The sequence below is a fragment of the Ixodes scapularis genome, unplaced genomic scaffold (assembly GCF_016920785.2).
Source record: "Ixodes scapularis isolate PalLabHiFi unplaced genomic scaffold, ASM1692078v2 PGA_scaffold43__4_contigs__length_2004386, whole genome shotgun sequence".
Lineage (NCBI taxonomy): Eukaryota > Metazoa > Arthropoda > Arachnida > Ixodida > Ixodidae > Ixodes > Ixodes scapularis.
In genome coordinates, this window is record NW_024609872.1 from 1,493,739 (window position 1) to 1,504,315 (window position 10,577).

Here is a 10,577-nt window from a genome sequence, read left to right on the forward strand (position 1 = left end):
TAATTACTTTATCTCTTTTTACGGTTTCACCTAAATACTTACGAGAAAAAACGCAAAGAAAAACATGGCTTGACGCCTAAAACACGGAAACAATTGAAGTGTAATTTTTTTAAGACTTGGGAAGTAGTAAAGACTAACGTAACTACGTTACTTGAAATAGTAACACAAGTACGTTACCCGTTACTGTGTCGAAAACGTAACGAGTAGGTTACTACGTTACTGAAAAAAGTAACGCGTTCCTGGTAACGCCGTTACTTGTAACCTGTTACCGCCAAGACTGCAGAACGGACAAACCTTTAGTGGTTGTAATGCCTTGTGGTCATGAGGGTATGAAAAATATCATACCTTGACTTGAAGACGCTCTGTGTATTTAATCAATTAATGAATACACACACTTCCGCAGACCCACAGTCTGCTGATTCCGCCGGCAGTGCGGAAACCGACTCGATCTAATCGTAGGCCTCGAGAGACTTGTACGCCTGCACCGTGTCGGCCGTGAACTGGCTTGGCGAAAAAACTGAATAAACGACGACCTGAGCCGTCGACTTCCATGGCAGCAACTTTACGTCGGAAGTCCAGCAGGTCTTGTTTACGGCGTACGGATCCTCGTAGGCAACGCCGTCCACGCACAGTTTGTTTCGATACCGCTACCGTTCAGACTCGGGCAACGAGCTCAAATAGTCGGGCATAACGTACGACATACGTTATGGGGAAATACGACGCACAAATAAAGACACAAGCGTCCCTACAACGTCAACAACGAGCGCACGCCATACAGCGCAATGGCGAAAACACGGAGAGCCGGGTTGCTTTTGCCCACATAGCTACCGCGCATGCGCGGCCTTCCGGCCGTGTTGGTAAACAGAGCCGCTCCGCGTGTCGGTCTATATATGAAATGTCTGAACACCAAATGGACAAACCAAACCCAAAAACTGAAATAAAAAAAAAAAAGAACAGTCAAGTGCTGGGCAGAGCGGACTACCTCTGTAGAAAAGGAAGCAAAAACAAACCAAGAAAAAAAAAAAAAATGTGGGAGGAAAGAATGCAGGAAAAATCGGCTTTAACTATGTATAGGGGCTGAAAAACAGGAAATAAGGAAGGAAGATAGGTACGGTAATTAACGGGGAGCTCGTTGTTATATGAGGCTAGAACACGAGTATTGAGGACTAGGACATACACAACAAAATATGAAGAAATGGATACGTTGTGTGACGTCTGCCAAGGCGAAGACGAGACAATAGAACATGGGGTGTTGAGATGCACAGGGCTTGCTCCCGCCCTCTCGGAGGGGGCGACGGATTTAGCCGGAGCGCTGGGGCTTGCACACGAGAATGGAAGAATGCATAAGTGCATTTCAATAACAAAGAGAAGATTGGAAGACTGGTGGAAATTATCTAGGGAGTATCGAATGACGCACAACTAGTTACCACAGCTGGGGACAGGCAGGACAGAGGAAAATTAGGACATGAAAAGCGGGTACAAACGCTATCGTCATCATCTCACAGGGGTGCAATTTAGGTTTCGCCCGAAAATCGAAAAACTCGTAGCGTAGCGTAAGTATCGGCGGAACAAAAAAGAAATGTTTTTCGACGCACGTTTATTTCCAGACATATACCTAACCTCACCAGGTAGAAATTCGTTTTTTTTTTCCTTCCAGGTTGGGCGTTCATTTTTTTTAAGGGTAGAATGAATGAATGAAGGAATGAGTGACAGAGTGCCTCGTCTCTGACCGGACGTGTCGCTGCGAGTGTCCACGTCAGCGTCGTCCCTAACAGATAACGGGCAAATCTGTGGGCACGGAGGAATCAGCTCAAGAGGTGTGCCGACCTCCGGAGCGACGCCGCTGATAAGTGGCCGCCCCAAAGAACCTCGCGTCGTCCCTCTTGCTCGGACCTGTCATCTGTCAGGCAACCAGACAGCCAGCCGGCAGTGATCGAGAATACCTCGCTTATTGGTGCAACCATGAATATATACAGATGAAACAGATCCCATGACTTGTGATAATAGAAAGGAAAAACTAGCTCGGCGCGTTATCACGAAGACATGACAATCGGGGCTGTCTTCACCTCAGGAACCGCACTAAAAAAAAAAAGAGTCCGGCGGAGCATTACTAATTTCCCCCCTTACGAGGGTAATTAGATTATATGTAGGCGCATTTTAGATTAGATAAGATGTGTTATATTATCAAGACGCGCAGGCTTCAAACGCCAAAAGCGTCCTTTCTTCCTCCAACAACGAAATCTTGTAAGAACTACTTCGCGTGGCGTAGGAACAATGCGCAGAACTTCTTTTTCTGTTCAGGTAAAAACTGAACAGAAAAGTATAGTCACCGACAAGTGGCCCGATCTTTTCGCGTGCTAATCTTTTATCGCATCAACCATCTTGACCATTCGTGTAGATTATGTGGAATTTCTTTGTCCACACTCTCTTCTCAAATGCCTACGATACCTTTGGCATAAAAAGGCTCCATATATAAACCACCTGACTAGACTGTTTCTATACATAACCAGACATAACGCTAATACATTTGCAGCAACCCTACTACCCTCTCCCTCTCTAACCCTTCGAATTAAATTACAGGATTTTAGTATCGCGTCCATGTTGTGTTGATAGTTTTATTTATTTTTTGTCTATATTTATATGTGAATGTGCATGCCCACTTCACCCTGTAACCCCTTGCGGGTCCTCGAGGAAAAGAAATGATGATGATGATGATGATCGCGTCCGCCTCAATAAACGTCGCAACCGCTGCCACTAATGAAATACTCTGAACCGAAAAGTCTGCCCACCCCTGCCCGTTTCGATCTGGATGAGCATCGTACCGGCGTGCGGTCGTGTATCACTACTGCGTGGTGCACGTTAAAGACCCCAGGCTAGCGGTTGTACTGCACTGGCTAAATTTCTCGTCTACAGCCGAGACACCAGACGCCCATCGAGACTAACTTTCGACTGTCTACAACATACGCACAATTATTATTAAGCGAAAAGTAGGTACATCCCGCTCCCACCTTCGTCCGATTTTTCTTTCCCGAACGATGGTAGAAAACAAACTAGTGGAAGGTGGATGTTTACGGGGCGCGAGTTTCGACTGTAAAAGCATGATGACATTAGGGAGTTTTCGTAGATCGCTTTTGCCGTCGCGCAAGGCCCTCCGTAACCCGCTACGATAGCGGGAACTCCACAGTCAAGGCTATCGGCGCGCAGGCGCAGTAGCAACTTCTTCGTTGCGGAACGCTTAGCGGAGGAGGCAGCGCGGTCTACGAAAACTCCCTATTAGCGAGTTTCCCGTGTTTCCGTCTCCGCTGCCCGGAGCTCTGCAGCCAAGCCCATCGGCGCGCAGGCGCAGTGACGGTTTCTTCGTAGCGGAGGGTTAGCGGAGGGGGAAACACGGTCTACTAAAACTTCCTGTTGTTACACGTTGTAGATGAGCACCAATGTTCGGTGCTAAACGGGTGTTAACTTGGGGGTCTTTAACGTGCATCACGCAGAAGTGATTACATAACCATAAGGCTGGTCTAATGCCAGCCTTAGTTGTCAAAAGAAGTAGGGGCGAGGCTCAGGATTGCCTGAGCATTGCATGAACACGTACGTGCATGCGATCGATGAGGAGGGGGGCGGAGATGACTAAGCACCAGATGAAGCCAGTGGATGATGACACTCGCCTGCGTGCCTGCGTGCTGAAGGTCAAAACCGCAAGACCGCATTCCGCAGACAGCTCGTAAACTTTGTGCAATCTTTCCTCCCTTCTCTTTTCTGAGCAAAGCAGTCAACCCCGGACGTACTTTGGCTAACCAATCGGTTATTGTTTTCTGTAAAACAATACATGTAAAAAAAAAAAAAAAAAAAAAAAAAAAAAAGACGGTAGCAGTACAATACGCGCAGTGATCCTTGCCTTAAACTTGCTTTCGAAATGTTTCCACTGTGCGTCGCCAAAGTAAGCGACGTACGAGGGCTGATTGAAAAGTAATAAGACCTCGTGTTTTTCTTTGCAAGAAAGTAGACGGACAGTGATGTACTGATGTCTGGGAAGGTAATAAATCCACATGTCTGAACGTGCAGGTGGACCGTCATGTTCTGTAGGGCTCTGTCAGAGCGAGCGAAAGCACTGATACGTGTCGCCATGCCGGACGACGAAGACGTGCTTGTGAGAGTCGGCAGAAGTGCGCGATTGAAGTTTTTGTTAACCTTTGGAGAGCGGTAACTGCACTGTAACACAGTTCTAATGAGCCGAACTTATCACCCTGTAAAATATGGGCATTCTCAACCCCCCCCCCCCCCTCCCTAAAAAAAAAAAAAAAAAAAAAAAAAAAAAAACTTACGCAGCAGTTTTTTTTTTTTTTTTTTTTTTTTTTTTTTACGACGAAGTAAACAAAAGGTTTGGGCACAAACGAGCTTGCCCAAGACAGGGACAAGAAGGGACGGACAAACACAAAGGCTCAATGACTTCGTGTTTGTCCGTCCCTTCTCGTCCCAGTCTCGGGGGTTTTAGTCAAATGTTTAAGTAAACAAAGATGCGGCTGCAACGCTTGAGAGTAATGTCACAAAACATTGTTTAACATTTCTTTGAGCTGTTTTTTTTTAAATATTCTAGTCAATAGCAGAACGTCTTAAAGTGGGGAAAACGTTATTTTTTTCATGTGTGTGTGTAAAAAAGGGAATGCGCAATTTCTTTATTTTATTTATTTATTTATTTGACGGGAGCATTTGCGTTTGATTAGACGGGCACTAGAATGCTTTACCTTCGGTCGTATTATATTATGCTTTTATCGAGAAAAATAAGTCTGTCAACTTTGAGGGTGATGGTTTTACGAACACGCTTGCGTGAGGCTTCCGCCGTGCTTGTTGCACGAACCCTCGGGCTTGTTGTTCATATCTGACAGTCCGTCACAATCCATGAAGCTCCAGTCCCCATACATGATACAGAAGACACGCTGTTCGCTGCAGTTATGACAACGGAAGCATCTGCGCCTCAACCATCTTCCAAGCACCTTTGTTCTATATACATTGTCTCGTGCATGTCTCAGACAGTGCCTGCAGAATGACTTTTAAATGATGTGTTAGCAGTGCTGGCCCACGAGTACGCCACCGAAACATCTCGTCATCAATATCCCCAGACTCCCAAACACGAAGGGGGGGGGGGGGGGGGGGGGGGGGGGGGGCTATGAACTCATAAAACTGTACTATTGTACTTCTAATTTACAATAATCTTTCCGCAATCGTTTTAGTGATTCGATGGATCGATCAATCAACCTAGTTGCTATGTTCAAAAATACAATTAGTAATAAAGGATACATTTTCTCTAGCTACGCTAATTTAATAAAACAAGTATGATTTATTTTATTTAAAAAACAACTTTTTTTTTTATTTCCCTATTAGCTGATTGTGGTGAGCAAGTTATAACTTTCTCCAGTTCAATTTCGCGGCGAAACTGCGTGTGGTCACACGTTTGCATTACACTTCCCTAACACTTTTGGGGGGACTTTCTATTTAATTATTTATTAATACTATTAACTCGAATTTCGATTTACAGGATTGATAGTTACAGGAAATTAAAGAAACCACCAACATATGAAAAAAAAACTTAATAAAATTACGAACAAAACATTTAATACTAGTCAACTAGCCAATCACCAAAAGCCAAGAACAAGATACACCGATACTCATGTAAACCGTTAACATGGAATAGTAATCAGAGAGCGACCTATAGTACAATTCCAACATTGAATACCACTTCTATTTGGTCATCAACAATAAACGCAAATTACTCTTTTTATAAACATGTGCATATTCTGTACAAAATATACACATTCTGCCCCAATAAATAAATATATATATATATATATATATATATATATATATCAGTGTGTCGAACCGAAAAAAATACGGGTTCGGTTACGGTTCAGGTTCAGGTAAATTTATTTTGTTCCGGTTCAGTTCCGGTTCGATTAATTCGATCTGCGAACCGGTCCGCGAACCGGTTCGGGGCGCTGAACCGGTTCGCGAACCGGTTCGGAAATGATGAATGACAAATTGCAACATCAAAATAAATTACAAATAAAACATCTGAAATCAGCACATACGAAACGGGATACATCGTAGTGTAAGGCTCAGGGATTTCTACCAGGAATGGTTCCTTTATGTGCACTCAAAGGTTACCTCACCGACGTTTACGCATTCGGACTTCATCTAATTGGGTCCGACGCAGTAGCTGTAAAATCCGCGACCTCCTTACAAACCCACTTACAAGTAGAACTCGATAACTATCCCGCCACCTCGGCGTGTAAGCATTTGAAGGAACAGTGGGGAGAAAATACAGCTTTCTTTATTTGACCTAGCCTTCGGTAACTCAAATTAGACACTTAAAGAAGTTTTCATTAAACAAGATACGGAATATAAAAAATGAAAGCCGTTTACAACTCCCTGTAACGCCGAATTAGAGCGCAGCTCTTGAGGAGGAGGAGGGAAGGGTACTGGGGGGTGGGTCAAGTGACCTCGGGGGGCGGGGGGTCACGTGACCTTGGGGGTCATGTGACCTTGTGGGTCACGTGACCTTGTGGGAGTCACGTGACCTTGGGGCGTCACGTGACGTCGGGGGGTCACGTGACCTGGGGCCACGTGACGATACCGATGACGTCATCAGTAGCGTCACTGATGACGCCATCAGTGATGATGATGACGATGCGGATGCCGGTGACGTCATCAGTGACGTCACTAATGACGTCATCAGTGATGATGACGATGACGATGCGGATGCCGGTGACGTCATCAGTGACGTCACTGACGACGTCATCAGTGCCTATGACGTCAACGGGGGTCACGTGACCTGGGGGGTATCCCCAGGTCACGTGACCCCAGGGGGGGTCACGACCTGGGTAACCATCGTGACCCTCGTGAGGGTAACCGTAGTAACCCTTGTGAGGGCAACTCTCGTGACCCTCGTGAGGGTAACTCTCGTGACCCTCGTAAGGGTAACTCTCATAACCCTCGTGACCCTCGTGAGGGTAACTAACCCTCGTAACCCTCGTGAGGGTTACGAGGGTGAGTAACCCTCGTGAGGGTAACTCTCATAACCCTCGTGACCCTCGTGAGGGTTATGAGAGTTACCCTCACGAGGGTTACTCACCCTCGTTACCCTCACGAGGGTTACTAACCCTCGTAACCCTCGTGAGGGTTACAAGGGTAAGTAACCCTCGTGAGGGTAACCCTCGTGAAGGTAACCCTTTTGAGGGTAACTAACCCTCGTAACCCTCGTGAGGGTTACGAGGGTAAGTAACCCTCGTGGCCCTCGTGATCCTCGTGAGGGTAACCCTCATGAGATTAACCCTCGTAACCCTCGTAACCCTCACGAGGGTTACGAGGGTTGCGGTTACGCCGACGGCGACGGCGACGGCGACGGCGACGGCGACGCCGACGGCGACGCCGCTCAAGCCGGGAACGGGCCCCTAAGAGCTGCGCTCTAAAAACACTTCACCTAACGCAACGCCAGAAGGACGTAATAGGATAAATATTAAAATAGAAGAGTTCGCTGTCTCACAAATATGTTAGCTTCTAAGTGCCTATACGAAACCGGATGCATTATTATCAAACTCCACAGCCTTTTCTTTTCTCATTCCGATGGAAGCAAGCTTCAAGAACTCGCGCGTTCTAGAAACGTGTTATGAAATGAGCACACAGCAGCATTAAGGATTTACGAGATTGTCGGAAAATGAAATCCCGTAACGCGATTTTTTTTTTTTTTTTTGCACAGTTTTTTAATTTTCTTTCTTCCGTGCAAGCCGCGACCAGCGCAATACTGGTTCCTATGTCAAGATTCATGGATGCAGGGTTTGTCAAGATTCATGGATGCAGCGTTTATATTCCTAAGACTGAGTGGAGAAGAAAAATATGTAAGCGAGGTGTGTGCCAGTTGACGGAACTTAAAAAACAAATGGCATTGATAGCACATTCATTGTCAACAGCGCGTGGCCGAACCGTTTTCACATGAGCCGGTAACAGTTATTTTTTTTCCGGTTCAGTTCCGTTTCGGGTTCATCGCGATAACAATATAACGGTTCGGGTTCGGGTTCAGTTCCGGAAAAAATATCGGTTCGGTTCCGGTTTTCGGTTCGGTTCGGTTCCGGTTCGACACCTTAATATATATATATATATTTTTTTTTGCACGATTCGGCGAGCACCAGCGCACGCATCGTTGACCAAGGCCGGCAAGCAACCCGAGCCAAAGACGGAAGCGAAGATCGCGCTTGGGGAAGTTTTCTACTTCCCCGTCGCGCGCCCAAACAACCCCCGACGCCTTTCCCGGCGCAGGTGTGGGCACGAGGCTCGGGCTGACGCTACCATCGAGTCGGATGCAGCACTTGCTAACCCGCAAAAGAAGCCCGCGGTGGAAATCGGTACTGGCTGGCGCTCATCTTTTATCCGCAGTTGTAAAGCGGGAATACTAGGTGTTCACGCCCACCTTTTGGGCGGCTGAACACTCGAATCCCTCCACCCGAATAATAAGAGAACTTGAGCGGCGGCGCGGAAACACTGCGCGTCTACATACAACAATACCTATGCGCAAAAATAAAAAAAAATAATACTGCTGTCAAGTTCGAGATGACGGATAACTGGCAGATGGCACAATAATCGTGTTTCCAAAACTTGAGCGATAAGTGGGGGGAATAAAAACGCTAAACAATGATTGCTTTGGCGGCTTCATATGTAAGACACAGGCGACGAGCAGGTGAAACGGATCCTTTCACCTGTCTTGAACTAATGTCGAGATAAAAAAAGTCTTTGGACATTTTTTTTTCTTTTCTTTTTCAGTATGAGGTTTTGACTTTGTTTCATATTTTATGACAAAAAAAACGAAAAAAAAAACTTTTTTTTTTTTTTTTTTCGGACATTTGGACAGTGGTTTTGAGATTCTTTAAGTGCATTTGTTTCCGCATTCACATTTGGATGCTTTGTATTTGTATGCATACTCTCCCAGCCCGACGATTACCACGATTGAATCGGCAGTATTCGCCAATAAAAAAGTAAAACAACGGAACAAAATTAAACTACTTAGGGCGCCAGCGGGTTGCCCAGTTTCCGGCAGAGTTGGCAAACCCGGCGACTGACCCCTCCCAGACGGACAGACGCAGTCCCCGGAACCGGCCAGCAACACAGCGACCGCAGCAGCACGCGATACCTACAGGTGTTACAGCTGGCGGCGCGGTTTGTGCGGGCGGGCGCGCTCTTTTGTCGATGTTTTGCGCTGCCAGCGCACGAAAGAAGGCAGCCCCAAGTTTGGGCAGAGAGCGAACAGGGACCGACGCGCCCACACCGCAAGTCCCACTCGGAGGGGCGTCGATTTCCCCCGAGACGGCTGTGCAGCGGCACGCATGCTACCCCCGCTTTCGGGCAGCACGTCTTCCGAAACGGACCGAGTAGGAGGCTCCGAGCAATCTGTCGAACGCTAACATAACTCGGGAGCGGTTCCACCGGGCGGAACTTGGTGATCTCCGGCGGTGCATTCCTGCGGCTGTTTTCTTCGGTAGACACACGGTTTGCATCAAAACGTCAGCGACGCAAACGCGACCGAGACGAGGACACCGCGGGCGTCAAAGTGCCGGAACTATTATTAACTTCTTATTTTTTTCCCTCCGTTTTTATGTCTTCGACGTCCAAGGGCATGTTTACGCTCGCTCGACCGCTCGCTTCCCAAGGTGTTCCGCCGAGAAAAAGCGCTGAACGTCCCGAACGAAGTCGAGAACTTCTCGTGGTCGATAAAAAAAAAGTGGGGTCCCAAAAATGCGTCGTACAGCGTGCCCGTCCCACTCCGGCAAAAAAAGTTGTCGGACTCGGATTTGGGCGGGCAACGACGAGCGAGACAAGCGGCATGTAGTACTCACATGTGCTCGATAACGCTGTTCTTGTTTTCGTTTAGCACCTGGTGCTCGGAGACGGTGTATCCAAAGTAGGTACCCTTGGGGCCAAGTTTGAGCACGGGTAACCTGGGTTCCAGGTTGAACGCGCACACACTAGTCAGTAAGCACAACGCAGACGCGATTAGTAAACTCATAACGTGTCCTCGTTTCTGCACGCCGACCGCGCTGGCGCTCCCCGACCCGCACATAACTCCCAGCCCAAAAGCCGACTGGCGGACGCGCGAGCCCACCACGTACACGACAACGCCGACGCTAGCCGACCGCCGACCGTGCGTGGGGGGCGCAGAGAAGGGGGAGTCAAGCCAGTTGTTAAGCGGTTAGAGTAGATAAAAATATACACAATATCACCGCCACGTGGATGGATGGATGGATGAATACGGCTGAGCCCTTTGGATCGGGCGGTAGCTTACGCCACCTAGCCATTTTGTTTTACCATTTAAGCTTAGAATATTTAAATGTGAAATCTACAGGGTGTCACAAATGAAAATTTACACGGTCTTTTTTACCGCAAAAATTAATTAGGCATCGCCGAATGCTCATTCTCCGCCCAAATGTAGAGCTAGAGGTCACAACCAGATGCCAAAGTTTCACCCCGATCTGATAACTTAATCAAAAGTTATAAGTTATTTTCTGAAAATTTCAATGGGAAAATGGAGCCCATTTTTG

At 47.1% G+C, this 10,577-nt stretch overlaps 1 protein-coding gene across 1 annotated transcript in view; it reads right to left on the reverse strand.

The window, feature by feature from the left end:
- The window catches only part of LOC8052228 (integrin alpha-PS1), a 231,228-nt gene extending 221,018 nt beyond the window's left edge, over window positions 1-10,210 (reverse strand). Inside the window, exon 1 of the mRNA XM_040208078.3 lies at window positions 9,876-10,210. Coding sequence (XP_040064012.1) covers window positions 9,876-10,099 — 224 coding nt within the window. The 5' untranslated portion in view covers window positions 10,100-10,210. The remainder of the gene's footprint in view (window positions 1-9,875) is intronic.
- Window positions 10,211-10,577: the final 367 nt, after the last annotated feature.